General features: G+C 60.8%; 1 protein-coding gene across 3 annotated transcripts; it reads right to left on the minus strand.

The window, feature by feature from the left end:
* Positions 1-337: 337 nt before the first annotated feature.
* Positions 338-16,614, minus strand: JPH4 (junctophilin 4). 3 transcript variants are annotated; one of them, XM_050918962.1, is made up of 7 exons: positions 16,513-16,614; positions 15,949-16,085; positions 11,958-13,934; positions 10,342-11,134; positions 6,024-6,142; positions 5,140-5,687; positions 338-1,951 (listed from the first exon to the last, which is right to left on the minus strand). In XM_050918962.1, exons 3-7 carry the CDS (start codon positions 12,334-12,336, stop codon positions 1,871-1,873), a joined length of 1,920 nt encoding a protein of 639 aa, XP_050774919.1. In that variant the 5' UTR covers positions 12,337-13,934; positions 15,949-16,085; positions 16,513-16,614; the 3' UTR covers positions 338-1,870. The 3 variants fall into 3 exon arrangements, with proteins under 3 accessions (XP_050774919.1, XP_050774920.1, XP_050774921.1); XM_050918963.1 differs by having other exon boundaries at positions 15,945-16,085; XM_050918964.1 differs by lacking the exon at positions 15,949-16,085.
* Between the last annotated feature and the right edge of the window lie 466 nt (positions 16,615-17,080).

Below are 17,080 nucleotides of genomic sequence, written 5' to 3' on the forward strand. Positions count from 1 at the left end.
TGGGAGGGGAGGGGAGCGGGGGCCCGGACTCCTGGGTTCTCTGCCTGATCCCGGGAGGGGGGGCGGGGGCTGGGGGCCCAGACTCCTGGGTTCTCTGCCCAGCTCTGGGAGAGGGGCAGGGGCCGGGGGCCCGGACTCCTGGGTTCTCTGCCCGGCCCCGGGAGGGGGGCGAGAGCTGCGGGCCCAGACTCCTGGGTTCTCTGCCCGGCCCTGGGAGGGGGGCGGGAGCTGGTGCCGGGAGCCCAGGGAGCCTGGACTCCTGGGTTCCCAACACAAAAGACGACGATATCAGTCCATTTTCCCTTTTTTTATTAATATATTTTTATTAAATTTCTGTTTTTTTTAAATCTGCAAGACCTTTGTTTTCAATCCCAAAGACACGATATAAGAAATATCCAGTGGAAAAGGTGATCGGGGAGGGGACGGCAGAGCAAGGCCGGAGCAAGGGAGGAGAAAGCCAGCAGGGAGGGAGGTAGAAAACCACAGGGCCGTGGGGACTGGAGTCGATTATACACATTCCCAAGACACGGATCATCCTCATGCATTTTCCGGGGGACTGAGAGGGAGATTCCTGCCAGGGGGGGCCCCCAAAGGGCCTCCCAACTTCCTAACCCTGCCCTGGGTGAGTGGAGGGGATGTATCCCCCACAACTTTACAGCCCCCCTTTAAGTCAAAACATATCTTGGGGTATCATTGCGTTCCTCTCCCATGGTCAGGCAGGACTATCTAGCCCCCCTCATTGCCTTAAATCGTGTCTCCCTGCCTTCCAGAAGGTGGGACTTCTTGTTTTGCACCCGCCGATCTCTGCAAAAAGGCGGGACTTCCTGCTTTGCCCCCGTTAGGAGTCTTTTCCACCCTCCGGAAGGCAGAACTTCCTCTATTGCACATCACATCCCTTTAGAAAGGTGGGACTTCCTGCTCCATCCCTCTGACAAGTATCCTCTACCCTGCCAAGGGTGGAACTTCCTGTATTGCACCATCACATCCCTACAAAAGGCAGGACTCCCCATTTCGCCCCTTAGGGGAGTGTTCCCTACCCACTTCTTTTATTGCACCATCACATCCCTGCAAAAGGTGGGACTTCCTGTGCTGAATGCTTGGGGTGGTTCTCCTGAAGGAGGCACTTCCCCACCCTCCAGTAGATGGTGTTCCACACCATGAGGTCCCTGCTAAGCCCTCTAGGAGGCAGGACTTCCTGTCTGACCCCTTTAGAACCATCCTTCCAAAGGCGGGACTTCCTCTTTTGCCCCACTAGGTGTAGCAGCTGCCCTCAACAGCCTCGCACAAGGATTGAGCTCCCCAGTCACTCCCCCATGACAGAATCGCCCCCTTCGCCCCCTTTTTAATGTTTTAACTAGTTATTTCATTCAGACGCAGCGAGAAGAGTTAAAAAAGCAGAAATAAAAGTTTGCCATTTTTGTTTGGTTTTGGAGGGGCGGGGCAAGCACACCCCCTGTTGGGATTTCCCCCCCACTCCCAGCCCTGGGGTCCCCATCCCCGATTTACTGAACCCCAAAAGAAGGAGTGCATTAAGGGGAAAGGAACCTCAAATTTCAAATGGGGGGGTTGTCATGGTCTCAGACAGAGAGAGAGAGAAATCTGCTAGAAAGAGCCCTTCATATGTAAACAATCTAGAGAGAGAGAGGGAAGGGGGCAGAGCGGGAACGGAGGAATGAACAACACAGACCGACAAAGAATGAGGGAGAGAATAAAATAGAGGAGAGAAGAATGAGTGTGAGAGAGAGGGAACGAGAGGAGAAAAGAACGAGTGAGAGAGAGGGAATGAGAGAGCGGCAGAGAACGAGTGACAGGTGGGATGGGGGAAGGGGCAGAGGGAGGGGTCTGGTGGGGAGCCGCCCCCCCACCCGTCTCAGGTGAGAAGCAGAGAGAACAGGTGAGCCAGGCAGATGTCAATCAACAGGACGGCCAGAACCACCAATGGGTGAGCTCCCTGCAAGGGAAAAGGGAGGGATGAGACGTGCCCCCCCCCGACACCCCTCCTTACCCTCTCCGCAAATACCCCCTTCCCCCATACCCCTACCCCAGCTGACGCCACAGCCCCCCATACACCTCCCAACTCCCCAGCCTCAACCCCCTGCAAACACACCCCCAACTTCCCACCCCACATCCCCCACCCTCCATGTGACTCCCAGCCCCCCGCCCCACTCCCCTCCCAGAGCCAGGGAGAGAACCCAGGAGTCCTGGCCCTCTGCCCCCCACACTCAACCCCCCTAGACCCCCTTCCCTCCCAGAGCGGGGAGAGACCCCAGGAGTCCTGGCCCTCTGCCCCCCACACTCAAACCCCCTAGACCCCCTTCCCTCCCAGAGCGGGGAGAGACCCCAGGAGTCCTGGCCCTCTGCCCCCCACACTCAAACCCCCTATACCCCCTTTCTTCCTAGAGCCGGGGAGAGAACACAGGAGTCCTGGCCCTCTGCCCCCCACACTCAAACCCCCTAGACCCCCTTCCCTCCCAGAGCGGGGAGAGACCCCAGGAGTCCTGGCCCTCTGCCCCCCACACTCAAACCCCCTAGACCCCCTTCCCTCCCAGAGCGGGGAGAGACCCCAGGAGTCCTGGCCCTCTGCCCCCCACACTCAAACCCCCTAGACCCCCTTTCTTCCTAGAGCCGGGGAGAGAACCCAGGAGTCCTGGCCCTCAGTGCCCCCCCAACTCAACCCCCATAGACCCCCTTCCCTCCCAGAGTGGGGAGAGACTCCAGGAGTCCTGGCCCTCTGCCCCCCACACTCAAACCCCCTAGACCCCCTTCCCTCCCAGAGCTGGGGAGAGACCACAGGAGTCCTGACCCTCTGCCCCCCACACTCGACCCCCCTAGACCCCCTTCCCTCCCAGAGCTGGGGAGAGACCACAGGAGTCCTGGCCCTCTGCCCCCCACACTCGACCCCCCTAGACCCCCTTCCCTCCCAGAGCTGGGGAGAGACCACAGGAGTCCTGGCCCTCTGCCCCCCACACTCAAACCCCCTAGACCCTCTTCCTTCCTAGAGCCGGGGAGAGAACGCAGGAGTCCTGGCTCCTGCCCCCTACACTCAAACCCCCTAAACCCCCTTCCCTCCCAGAGTTGGGGAGAGACCCCAGGAGTCCTGGCCCTCTGCCCCCTACACTCAACCCACCTAGACCCCCTTCCCTCCCAGAGCTGGGGAGAGACCACAGGAGTCCTGGCCCTCTGCCCCCCACACTCAAACCCCCTAGACCCCCTTCCCTCCCAGAGCTGGGGAGAGACCACAGGAGTCCTGGCCCTCTGCCCCCTACACTCAACCCCCCTAGACCCCCTTCCCTCCCAGAGCTGGGGAGAGACCACAGGAGTCCTGGCCCTCTGCCCCCCACACTCAAACCCCCTAGACCCTCTTCCTTCCTAGAGCCGGGGAGAGAACGCAGGAGTCCTGGCTCCCAGCCCCACACCCTCTAAGTCACCAGACCAGCATCCCCCCTCCCCACCGCCAGTTCCTCCCAGCACTCCCCACTGCGGCTGTGCTGGGTGGGGCTGAGATGCTGCAGTGGGGCGGGAGGGATGCTGGATGGAGGATGCAGTTGCTATGAGACAGGTGCCAGGACACCAGCCAATCCCAAGGAGCTTCATCAGCTGGGCCATGCCCACAACCTCCCTCCCATCTGGACAGACTCCTGGGTTCTCTCCCAGCTCGGGGACGGGCGTGGGGGCTGGTGGTTTGGGGGGAGGGCTAGGAGCCAGGACTCCTGGGTTCTCTCCCAGCTCGGGGACGGGAGTGGGGGCTGGTGGTTTGGGGGGAGGGCTAGGAGCCAGGACTCCTGGGTTCTCTCCCAGCTCGGGGACGGGAGTGGGGGCTGGTGGTTTGGGGGGAGGGCTAGGAGCCAGGACTCCTGGGTTCTCTCCCAGCTCGGGGACGGGCGTGGGGGCTGGTGGTTTGGGGGGAGGGCTAGGAGCCAGGACTCCTGGGTTCTCTCCGAGCTCGGGGACGGGAGTGGGGGCTGGTGGTTTGGGGGGAGGGCTAGGAGCCAGGACTCCTGGGTTCTCTCCGAGCTCGGGGACGGGAGTGGGGGCTGGTGGTTTGGGGGGAGGGCTAGGAGCCAGGACTCCTGGGTTCTCTCCCAGCTCGGGGACGGGAGTGGGGGCTGGTGGTTTGGGGGGAGGGCTAGGAGCCAGGACTCCTGGGTTCTCTCCCAGCTCGGGGACGGGAGTGGGGGCTGGTGGTTTGGGGGGAGGGCTAGGAGCCAGGACTCCTGGGTTCTCTCCCAGCTCGGGGACGGGAGTGGGGGCTGGTGGTTTGGGGGGAGGGCTAGGAGCCAGGACTCCTGGGTTCTCTCCCAGCTCGGGGACGGGCGTGGGGGCTGGTGGTTTGGGGGGAGGGCTAGGAGCCAGGACTCCTGGGTTCTCTCCCAGCTCGGGGACGGGCGTGGGGGCTGGTGGTTTGGGGGGAGGGCTAGGAGCCAGGACTCCTGGGTTCTCTCCCAGCTCGGGGACGGGCGTGGGGGCTGGTGGTTTGGGGGGAGGGCTAGGAGCCAGGACTCCTGGGTTCTCTCCCAGCTCGGGGACGGGAGTGGGGGCTGGTGGTTTGGGGGGAGGGCTAGGAGCCAGGACTCCTGGGTTCTCTCCCAGCTCGGGGACGGGAGTGGGGGCTGGTGGTTTGGGGGGAGGGCTAGGAGCCAGGACTCCTGGGTTCTCTCCCAGCTCGGGGACGGGCGTGGGGGCTGGTGGTTTGGGGGGAGGGCTAGGAGCCAGGACTCCTGGGTTCTCTCCCAGCTCGGGGACGGGAGTGGGGGCTGGTGGTTTGGGGGGAGGGCTAGGAGCCAGGACTCCTGGGTTCTCTCCCAGCTCGGGGACGGGAGTGGGGGCTGGTGGTTTGGGGGGAGGGCTAGGAGCCAGGACTCCTGGGTTCTCTCCCAGCTCGGGGACGGGAGTGGGGGCTGGTGGTTTGGGGGGAGGGCTAGGAGCCAGGACTCCTGGGTTCTCTCCCAGCTCGGGGACGGGCGTGGGGGCTGGTGGTTTGGGGGGAGGGCTAGGAGCCAGGACTCCTGGGTTCTCTCCCAGCTCGGGGACGGGAGTGGGGGCTGGTGGTTTGGGGGGAGGGCTAGGAGCCAGGACTCCTGGGTTCTCTCCCAGTTCAGGGAAGGGGGGAAGAAGAGGGAGCCCCTTTGCCCCTCTTACCTGTCTCACGGCTGCTCCTGTCTCCTTCTCACCCTGAGCCGCAGCCCTCACCCCCAAAGGCAGCTTGTCAGCCCCCAGTCCAGAGTGCCCCGGGGGTCCTGCCACCTCTGGCCCCGCCTGGGGCTCCCCAATATCCAGCTGGGGGAGCTCTTCCTCGTAGTCCTCCTCCTCCTCCTCTTCCTCCTGGAGGCTTCCAGAGCTGCCGCTGCGGGGGGTGCCCATGAGGGGGCGCCCTGCCTCCCCCTCCTCCTCATCCCTCTCCCACAGTCCCTCGGGTGGGAACCCTGGTGTCCGGGCAGGGAACCTCCGGCACCCCCACTCATCCTCAGGGTCTGATGCATCTGCAGGGGGCACTCGAGGGGGTCCCCCGTTCTCCAGAGGGTGCCAAGTCCGGCGGGAGTCCCCCCTCCAGTGCTGCAGCGGAGTGGGAGGGTAGCTGGGGTCTGGGGTCACGTCAGATGGGGTGACCCCATTTTCGTAGACCCCCGGGCTGTCATATTCTAACAGGTCCGTGTCGGTGCCTTCGGAGTCCAGGCGGGGCCGTGGCTCTGGGTTTTTGGGGGCAGAGAGAAAAGGGGGGTGATAGCATCCCACAGGGTTCAATGCCCCCCACAAATTCAGCCCCCCCACACTGTCAGGAGAATCCAGGTTTGGGGGTGCAGGGAGAAAAGGGATGGGGGGGTCAGGAATTGGGAGGCAGAGACAAAATGGGTGCTGTGGGGTGAGAAAAGGGATTCAAAATCACCCCCATACAAGCGTGGGGAGCGGTGGATGCCCCTTCCTCAATCCAGCACCCCAGTACAGAGGGAGAGCTGGGCCAGAGGGCTCCCCGACAGAGCCACGATTAGGTGCTCCTTCTTCCCTGCCCCACCCCCCAAACTCACCAGGGTCGTCCAGGATGGGCTGAAGATCCTGGGCCAGGATCTTGGCCACTCGAGCCGCCTCCACGGCCTTCTCGGCGGAGGCCAGCGCGGCTGTGGCCTTCAGCCGGGCATCGGCCGCCCTGGGGAGAGGGCAGGGTGGGTCTCTGTGGGGTGGGGCCTCCCTGGGGTCAGCGCGGGCCCCTCCGCCACCCAAGCCTGCCCACCTATCCTGCACCCACCCTCAGTGCAACCAACCAAGCCCCCAGCCTACCCTCAGCACCTACCACCCATCCCCACCCGTCCTACCCCACAGCCCCCATCCCCTGCCGTCGCCCCACCCAGCCCCCACCCTGAGCCCTGGCACCTGTTCCCACCCATAGGTACTGATCACACACCCCGGCCCCAAGGAATCACCCCCCACTCATCCCACCCCACAGCCCCCATCCCCTGCCGTCACCCCACCCAGCCCTCACCCTGAGCCCCGGCACCTGTTCCCACCCATAGGTACTGATCACACATCCCAGCCCCCAGGAATCACCCCCCACTCACCCCCACCCGTCCTGCCCCACAGCCCCCATCCCTTGCCGTCACCCCACCCAGCCCCCACCCTGAGCCCCGGCACCTGTTCCCACCCATAGGTACTGATCACACACCCCGGCCCCCAGGAATCACCCCTCACTCATCCCACCCCACAGCCCCCATCCCCTGCCGTCACCCCACCCAGCCCCCACCCTGAGCCCCGGCACCTGTTCCCACCCATAGGTACTGATCACACACCCCGGCCCCAAGGAATCACCCCCCACCCACCCCCACCTGTCCTGCCCCACAGCCCCCATCCCCTGCCGTCACCCCACCCAGCCCCCACCTTGAGCCCCGGCACCTGTTCCCACCCATAGGTACTGATCACACACCCCGGCCCCCAGGAATCACCCCCCACTCATCCCACCCCACAGCCCCCATCCCCTGCTGTCACCCCACCCAGCCCCCACCCTGAGCCCCAGCACCTGTTCCCACCCATAGGTACTGATCACACACCCCGGCCCCCAGGAATCACCCCCCACCCACCCCCACCCGTCCTACCCCACAGCCCCCATCCCCTGCTGTCACCCCACCCTGCCCCCACCCTGAGCCCCGGCACCTGTTCCCACCCATAGGTACTGATCACACACCCCGGCCCCCAGGAATCACCCCACACACACCCCCACCCGTCCTACCCCACAGCACCCATCCCCTGCCGTCGCCCCACCCAGCCCCCACCCTGAGCCCCGGCACCTGTTCCCACCCATAGGTACTGATCACACACCCCGGCCCCCAGGAATCTCCCCCCACTCATCCCACCCCACAGCCCCCATCCCCTGCTGTCACCCCACCCAGCCCCCACCCTGAGCCCCAGCACCTGTTCCCACCCATAGGTACTGATCACACACCCCGGCCCCCAGGAATCACCCCCCACCCACCCCCCACCCGTCCTACCCCACAGCCCCCATCCCCTGCTGTCACCCCACCCTGCCCCCACCCTGAGCCCCGGCACCTGTTCCCACCCATAGGTACTGATCACACACCCCGGCCCCCAGGAATCTCCCCCCACTCATCCCACCCCACAGCCCCCATCCCCTGCCGTCGCCCCACCCAGCCCCCACCCTGAGCCCCGGCACCTGTTCCCACCCATAGGTACTGATCACACACCCCGGCCCCCAGGAATCACCCCCCACCCATCCCTGTCCAGCGCCCATCCCCCACTTCACCCAACCCCCAACCCCCTCCCCCAAATCCTAGCCCCCTCCCCCCTCCATGCCAGGGGCAGTGCCCTTCCCCCACCAGCAGCCTCTCCCCCCACCTCATGCCCAGTGGATGCTGCTGCTCCGCTGTTTCCACAGCAACTGCCAGCCAATTGCTGTTGCCATCACCCAGTTGCCTAGGAGACCAGGCAGCCTCTGCTAGGCCCTTGCACACACTCCGTGGAACCCGTCTTCCCCACCCCCAGCCCCCAACCATGCCCTGGCTGGGGACGGCGACATGGTGGGGCGGGGGGGCGGGGAATGGTGGGGGACAGAAAGAACGAACGAGACACGAACCAAGACACAAACCGAGACACGAACCGAGATACGAACCGAGACACGAAACGAGACACAAACCGAGACATGAAACGAGACACGAAACGAGACACAAACCGAGACACGAACCGAGATACGAAACGAGACACGAACCGAGACACGAACCGAGATACGAAACGAGACACGAAACGAGACACGAACCGAGACACGAACCGAGATACGAAACGAGACACGAAACGAGACACGAACCGAGACACGAACCGAGATACGAAACGAGACACGAACCGAGACACGAACCGAGACACGAACCGAGATACGAAACGAGACACGAACCGAGACACGAAACGAGACACGAACCGAGACACGAACCGAGATACGAAACGAGACACGAACCGAGATACGAAACGAGACACGAAACGAGACACGAACCGAGACACGAAACGAGACACAAACCGAGACACGAAACGAGACACAAACCGAGACACAAACCGAGACACGAAACGAGACACAAACCGAGACACGAAACGAGACACGAACCGAGACATGAAACGAGACACAAACCGAGACACAAACCGAGACATGAAACGAGACACAAACCGAGACACGAACCGAGACACGAACCGAGACATGAAACGAGACACAAACTGAGACACGAAACGAGACACAAACCGAGACACGAACCAAGACAGCCAGCAAAAGAAATAATTAACGAAAAGCAGCAAGAGAAGGAGCTGCCAGAGGAAAGGAGAGAAAAGCAAACTCCAGCCAGACAGAGAGGAGCCATCATCGCTGTTTGTGGCCGAGCCAACGTCTCAATTCCAGGGCTGGGCAAGGACACACGTTCTGGCAGCCAAGTCCATCCACCCACCTGCTTTTCCTATGCCAGCTAGAAACCCAGTGGTCCCCAAGAAAGGACCTCAGTATGGTCAAGTTTGGGCGGTAGGGCCTTCCCCTCCACCACCCCAGGCTCAGCAAGGCCTCCACACCATTCACCCAGCCTCTCCTCCGTCCAGGCCAACTGGACAACTTTCAAGATGACCGCCCCAACTGGGGTAACTTGAACCAACGTTCAAATGGCCGTCCCAGCTGGGGTCATTAGAACCAACTTTCAAATGGCCGTCCCAACTGGGGTCATTAGAACCAACTTTCAAGGTGGCTACTATTGACTCACCCTAATGCAGGGTGAACTCCCGTTTCCTAGTAGGGGTGGGACTTCTTCTGCAGCCCCTCAGCTGGCCACTGGAACCTCCCAGTTCATTTGCCTACTGGGACTCCATCGTTAATTAGTTCCCATCCAGCTCCTGTTGCGCCCATGCATGCCCACAGGGAGGGTGGTTGACAAAATAATGTGCCTCTGGGAGAATGGACAAGTTGGTGTTCCATGGTCATTTCAACCAGCTTTCAAGATGGCTGCTTAGTTGGGGAGGTCACTTGAGTCAACTTTAAAATGGCTGCCCAGCTGAGGGTGGTCTGAACCTGATTTCAAGATGGCTACCCCAGTTGAGGGTCACTTGATCCAACTTTAAAGATGGCTACCCAGTTGGGTTGGCTTGGGGGTGTCACTTAACCCAGGTTTCAAGATGTCTACCCACTCGAGGGGTCACTTGAGCCAACTTTCAAGATGGCTGCCAGTGACTCCCTCATGACCTCTCCCCATTGTGCTCTGAGGTCCCCCTTCCCAGGCAGGAAGTGAAGGTTCAGGAAGGAGGGAAAATGGCACCTGGGGAAGGGGTTGTAGGACAAAAGGCCCCTCCATGCGGATGGAGGAGTTAGGGCTTTGAGCCCACTGAGGCCTACAAGGCCTGTCTGAAGCCTGGGCCATGCCTAGATCTGTGGCCAGGAGAAAAGGTAGTGTTCTAGGGTGTTTCTCAGAGGTGACTCCCAGGACCCAGAGGGGGCTCCCTGCCCAAGCCCCTGAAGCCCAACTCAAACCCCAGTCCCACTGCAGGCCCCAGAGAGTGTAACAGGGTGTGTTATTTAGACACACATCCACTGCCCCCCAACCACACAAAATACACACACACACACACCCACACAGCCATTCCTCTACATCTCCCCTTCCCTCTGCACCCACTCCCCTCCTACATCCCCAGTCCCGTCCCCCTTTCCCCCTAAAACCCACCCCATGCTCTGCCTCCACATCCCCCGCTCCTCCATGCACCCCATTCTCCTCAGCCCCGTATGTCCCCACCCCACATTCCCCTCCACAGTCCCTCTCGCCCCACACTCCCCGCACTCCCCACCCCACCCCACAGCCCGCCAGCGGCCCCCGTCTGCCAGCTGACCTGGTGGCCGCCATCTCCTGCTTCTGCCTGGCCAGGCTGACGGCCCTGCGGGCCATCTCCACCGCCCGGTCCACCTTCTCCTTCACCTTGCTGCGCCGGAGCGGGATGAGGTTCTTGACCTTGCCGCTCACCAGCCGGTTGAGCTTGTACTTGCCCTCTTCCTTGGTGCCGTCAGGGTAGGTGCTGCGCCCGTAGCCGTGCCGCCGGTTCCCCAGCCACTCGCCTTCGTAGCGCAGCCCGTTGGAGCGCCGGCTGACCCCGTAGCCGCTGCGCCGGTCGGCACGCCACTCCCCGGCGTACACCTCGGTGGAGGAGCCCTCGATGGCCAACCGCGACGGCATCTCGGGGGGCTCGGTCTCGGCGTAGCTCAGGGTGGTGGCTTCGCTCCCGGTCGAGCTCACGCCGGCTTCACTCTTCAGCGAGCCCCGCTTGCTGCCCAGGGAGGCTTTGGACTCGGCCCGGCGCACCCGCAGGCCGCTCAGCAGCAGGGAGCGCCGGAAGAAGAAGCCTCCCGTCTTCTTCTTGGCCCCCTTGGGGAAGTCCGGGTCACCGGGGAAGGCCAGCACGAAGCCACCCCGGGAGCCCGAGGCCGGGCTGTCCCCCCGGAGTAGCGGAGGCGGCAGGGGAGGGGGAGGGAGTGGAGCAGGGGGCACGCCGGGGTCGGGGTCGCTGCGGAGTGATTCCAGCGAGGTGCGGCGCAGGGAGCACACCAAGGCAGCCTGGCGGTAGGGGACGCTCTGGCGAACACCATAACCGTGCCGCTTCCCGGATTGCCACTGACCCTGGTAGGTGCCTGCAAAGGAGGGCATGGGGGTTAGAGGGTGGGGGATGGAAAATGAGCAGACAAAGGGAGGAAGTGAATGTGGAAGTAGTGGGAGGAAGGGTGGAACTGCAGGGATAGAGGGGTGGGTGATGGACCTGGGTGGATGGATGGAGGGAGAGCGGGAGGGAAGGTGGAACAGCAGAGTTAGAGGGATGGGTTATGGACCTGGGTGGATGGATGAATGGAGGGAGGCTGGAACCACAGGGATAGAGGGGTGGGTGGCAGGTGGATGGATGGAGGGAGGCTGGAACCACAGGGATAGAGGGGTGGGTGATGGACCTGGGTGGATGGATGGAGGGAGAGCGGGAGGGAAGGTGGAACAGCAGAGTTAGAGGGATGGGTTATGGACCTGGGTGGATGGATGAATGGAGGGAGGGTGGAACCACAGGGATAGAGGGGTGGGTGGCAGGTGGATGGATGGAGAGAGGGTAGAACCACAGGGATAGAGGGGTGGGTGATGGACCTGGGTGGATGGAGGGATGGTGGAACCGCAGAGATAGAGGGGTGGGTGATGGACCTGGGTGGATGGAGGGAGGGAAGGAGAGAAGGTGGAACAGCAGGGATAGAGGGGTGGCTGGCTGGCGGATGAATGGAAGGAGGAATGCGGATGCAGCGATGGCCTGCAGACCAGGGCAGGAGAGTGGATGGCACATGGGCCTGTGTACAGACGTGGTTGGATGGAGGGAGCGTGAGGCTGGGTAGGTGGAGGGCCCGCGCAACTGGTCAGACAGACAGATCCCCCCTTCCCCTCTCTCCCGCCCCCACCCCAGAGCTGGCACCCGGCCGCCCTCACCTCCGTCGGCGTAGGTTTCCGTGCCGTAGCCGTCCTGCAGCCCGTCCCTCCACATGCCCTCGTAGGTGACTCCGGAGTGGCTCTCCCAGACGCCGGCCCGGCCCTTCAGCCCGTGGCTCCACTCCCCCTTGTAACACCACTTGCTCTTGCGCTCCACGCCCAGCCCTTCCCGCTTGCCCTGGCTCCAATGGCCCTGGTAGGTGTTGCCGCTGGGCCAGGTGTAGACGCCCAGAGACTCGAACCCGCGCCGCCACTGCCCACTGTACTCGCCCTGGGCCCCAGGACCAGTGCAGACCCCGTACCCGTGCGCCCGGCCCTCCTGCCAGTCACCCACGTAGCAGCCGCCATCGTCAAAGTCGAACCTGCCCCCGTGGGACATGCATGTAATGAGGCCCCACCTCTCCCGGCGCCGGCTACCCACAGGACCCTGCGCTCATTGCCGGGGCAGGCCCCACCGCGCGGGGCTGGAGATAGGTGGCAGGGTCAGGGTGCCATCTGGAGCAGCAACTGCCACTCCTCCAACAGGTGGACAATGGGACTAACAGTCGTATGTCAGTCCTGGAGTTCTTCCCCTACAGCTGGAGTGAGGTCCCAGACTTCGCCACCTACAGGCAGGGCAACAGTCGCACACCACTCCTGGAGTCCTGGCCCTTACAGTCGTAGGGAGATCCCCGGCTTCTCTGTCTACGGTCAAGTGTAGCTACAGGTGTACGAAGAACCAGTTCTCCTCCTACAGGTGGCCAGTGGAGCTACAGCAGTGTGCCACTCCTGGAGTTCTCCACCTACAGGCACATGGTGGTGGGGGAGAGGGGAGTGTTTACAGTCAGACCAACCTCTGAGTTCTCTGGCTACAGATGTGTACTTCAGCTCCAGTCATACACAAATCCCAGACATCTCCACCTATAACCATTCAATGGAGATACAGTTATACAGACATCCTGGAGTTGTCCCCTACAGGCGCACGGCAGTGGTACAAAAGTCCAGACTTCTCCACCTACAGGTGTAAAGTGGCGGTCAGTCATACAGCAGTGCCAGACGTCTTTGGCTACAGGCGTATGGTTGCTTCTACACCTACAGGAATCCAGCTATGGCTGTATGATGCCCTACAGTAAAACTACAGCCTGTAATTCTGTAGCTACTGGGGTATGGAGGCTGTCTGATTACACCCGTGTGTGGCTCCTGGAGTTCCCTGGTCACAGATGTAGTATAGTCCTGGACTCCATGTGTTACAGGCAGACAGTGGCCTCCAAATCTGCAGTGACTTGGTTCTGGCTCTGCACTGCCATGCTGTGACCTGGGAGTCTCTGTATTTTACAGGCAGATGGGGGCTGGGAGTTCTTTGGCTACAAGTGTGCAAAAGTCCTTGATTTCTCCAGCTACAGGCATACAGTAAGTCCAGGGGTCTTTTGTGACAGGTGAGTCCTGTGTTCTGTAACTACAGGTGTAGAGTGGTCCTGGAGTTCTTGGCTACAGGTGTACAGCCATCCCAGGGTTCTCTGGCTACAGGTGTACAGAAGTCTTGGAGTTCTCCAGCTACAGGCATACAGCGGTCCTGGAGTTCTCCAGCTACAGTCATGCAATGGTTCCGGAGTTCTCCAGCTACAAGTGTACGGCGGTCCTGGAGTTCTCTGGTGACAGGTATATAGCAGGGACTGTATTTCTCCAGCTACAGTCAGAGAGTGGTCGGTTCTCTGGCTACAGGCAGATAGAGCCCTCTAGACTTATAGCCACCTGTGCTGCCAGGCTTGGAATTCTTGGTGTTCTACAGCCCAGGAGTTCCCCAGCTACAGGTATAGTGTCCAACAAGCGTAGAGCAGGCCTTGGGAATCTCTCGCTGCAGGTGTCAGGATGTGCTCCCGGTCCCCTGACTCAGAGAGGCTCCAGGTGTTCCCAGGAAGCAAACGAGCTGCTGGGGGTGTGGAGAGGAGCCGGGGGGCCAGGGAGGGCTCCCAACAGTGGCCTCATGATGTGGGGTACCTACAATGAAAGAGAGTGAGAGAGTGGCTGGCTGAGAGAGGGAGAAACAACCAGACCCCTAACTTAGAGAAACAGCCTGAAAAATACCAACACACACTCAGACAAGGGGCAGTCCCATCCCCTCCAGCAGGGGGCAGCAGGGACATGATAGATAGATAGATAGATAGATAGATAGATAGATAGATAGATAGATAGATAGATAGATAGATAGATAGATAGATGGGGTGGATGGGGATAGATAGATGGATGGGATAGATAGATAGATAGATAGATAGATGGATGGATGATGGGTGGATGGGGATAGATAGATGGATGGATGGATGATGGGTGGATGGGGATAGATAGATGGATGGATGGATGATGGGTGGATGGGGATAGATAGATGGATGGATGGATGATAGGTGGATGAGGATAGATAGATAGATGGATGGATGATGGGTGGATGGGGATAGATAGATGGATAGATGGATAGAGGGGGTGGATGAGGATAGATAGATAGATGGGGTGGATGGGGATAGATAGATGGATGGATGGATGATGGGTGGATGGGGACAGATAGATGGATGGATGATGGGTGGATGGGGATAGATAGATGGATAGATAGATGGGGTGGATGGGCATAGATAGATGGGGTGGATGGGCATAGATAGATGGATGGATTGATAGAAGGGGTGGGTGGGGATAGATAGATAGATGGGGTGGATGGGGATAGATAGATGGATGGATGCATAGATGGGGTGGATGGGGATAGATTGATGGATGGATGATGGGTGGATGGGGATAGATGGATGGATGGATGGATGATAGGTGGATGGGGATAGATAGATGGATAGAGGGGGTGGATGAGGATAGATAGATAGATGGATGGATGATGGGTGGATGGGGATAGATAGATGGATAGAGGGGGTGGATGGGGATAGATAGATGGATGGGATAGATAGATAGATGGATGGATGATGGGTGGATGGGGACAGATAGATGGATGGATGGATGATGGGTGGATGGGGATAGATGGATGGATAGAGGGGGTGGATGGGGATAGATAGATGGATGGGATAGATAGATGGACGGATGGATGATGGGTGGATGGGGATAGATAGATGGATGGGGGGGATGGGGATAGATAGATGGATGGATGGATGATGGGTGGATGGGGATAGATAGATGGATAGAGGGGGTGGGGATGGATAGATAGATGGATGGGATAGATAGATAGATGGATGGATGGATGATGGGTGGATGGGGATAGATAGATGGATGGGGGGGATGGGGATAGATAGATGGATGGGATAGATAGATAGATAGATGGATGGATGATGGGTGGATGGGGACAGATAGATGGATGGATGGATGATGGGTGGATGGGGATAGATAGATGGATGGGGGGGATGGGGATAGATAGATGGATGGGATAGATAGATAGATAGATGGATGGATGATGGGTGGATGGGGACAGATAGATGGATGGATGGATGATGGGTGGATGGGGATAGATGGATGGATAGAGGGGGTGGATGAGGATAGATAGATAGATGGGGTGGATGGGGATAGATAGATGGATGGATGATGGGTGGATGGGGATAGATAGATGGATAGAGGGGGTGGATGGGGATAGATAGATGGATGGGATAGATAGATGGACGGATGGATGATGGGTGGATGGGGATAGATAGATGGATGGGGGGGATGGGGATAGATAGATGGATGGGATAGATAGATAGATAGATAGATGGATGGATGATGGGTGGATGGGGACAGATAGATGGATGGATGGATGATGGGTGGATGGGGATAGATGGATGGGGGGGATGGGGATAGATAGATGGATGGGATAGACAGATAGATAGATGGATGGATGATGGGTGGATGGGGATAGATGGATGGGGGGGATGGGGATAGATAGATGGATGGGATAGACAGATAGATAGATGGATGGATGATGGGTGGATGGGGACAGATAGATGGATGGATGGATGATGGGTGGATGGGGACAGATAGATGGACAGATACTCACTCTGTATTCATTCCGAGAGGCAGAGAAGAAGCAGGAAGCGGCCCCATGCGGCCAGGAAGGAGGGAGACAGACCAGCCCAGCTAGAGAGCCGGACACACCCAAGGCGGCGCTGCGCGGGGAGGAATCTCGTCCATGCTCTGGAGGCGAAAGAAGGGAGCATGAAAGGAGGGTTGAGTGGAGCTGAGAAGAGGAATGAAGGGGGTCAGGGCTGGAGGAATGGGGGGGCTGAGAGGAGGAATGGGGGGCTCAGACCCGGAGGAAAGAGGGAGGGCTGAGAGGAGGAATGGGGGGGCTGAGAGGAAGAATGGAGGGGGTCAGGGCCGGAGGAATGGGGGGGCTGAGAGGAGGAATGGGGGGCTGAGAGGAGGAATGAAGGGGGTCAGGCCCGGAGGAATGAGGGGGGGCTGAGAGGAGGAATGAAGGGGGTCAGGCCCGGAGGAAAGAGTGGGATCTGAGAGGAGGAAGGGGGGGAGGGAGCTGAACCAGCTCAGAGGGGTAGTGAATTGGAGGGAAGATCTGGGGGTGCAGGGGCGGGGAGCTCGGGGGGGGGCAGGGAAAGCGAACCTGAGCCGGGAGGGCGGAGATCCCCCGGCGGACGGAGAAGCGGCCGCTGCCGGAGGGGGCGAGACGCTCTCCCGGGAGCGGAGCCGGGCGAGGGATGGAGGGAAGGTGGAAAGCGGCGGCGGAGGAGTGTGTGAGCGGGGGGGCTCTCAACAACACAGCCCCCCCTTGCAGGAACGGGGAAACGTAACGGGGGCGGGATTCCACTTACACCCCGCCCCTTTCAAACTGTATAACCCCCCCTGCCCCGCCCCTTTACAGACCCCCCAGCTCTGTCCCCTCCCCTTACAGGCCCCCCCGCTCTGTCCCCTCCCCCGATCCCCTACAGACCCCTCGCACTGTCCCCTCCCCCTTACAGACCCCCCGCTCTGTCCCCCCGACCCCCTATAGACCCCTCGCACTGTCCTCTTCCCCTTACAGACCCCCCCGCTCTGTCCCCTCCCCCTTACAGGCCCCCCCGCTCTGCCCTCTCCCCCTCCCCCTCCCCCCTACAGACCCCCCGCTCTGTCCCCTCCCCCTCCCCCTTTACAGACCCCCCAGCTCTGTCCCCTCCCCCTTACAGGCCCCCCCG

This window comes from Gopherus flavomarginatus, chromosome 11 (genome assembly GCF_025201925.1).
Source record: "Gopherus flavomarginatus isolate rGopFla2 chromosome 11, rGopFla2.mat.asm, whole genome shotgun sequence".
NCBI classification, from domain to species: domain Eukaryota; kingdom Metazoa; phylum Chordata; order Testudines; family Testudinidae; genus Gopherus; species Gopherus flavomarginatus.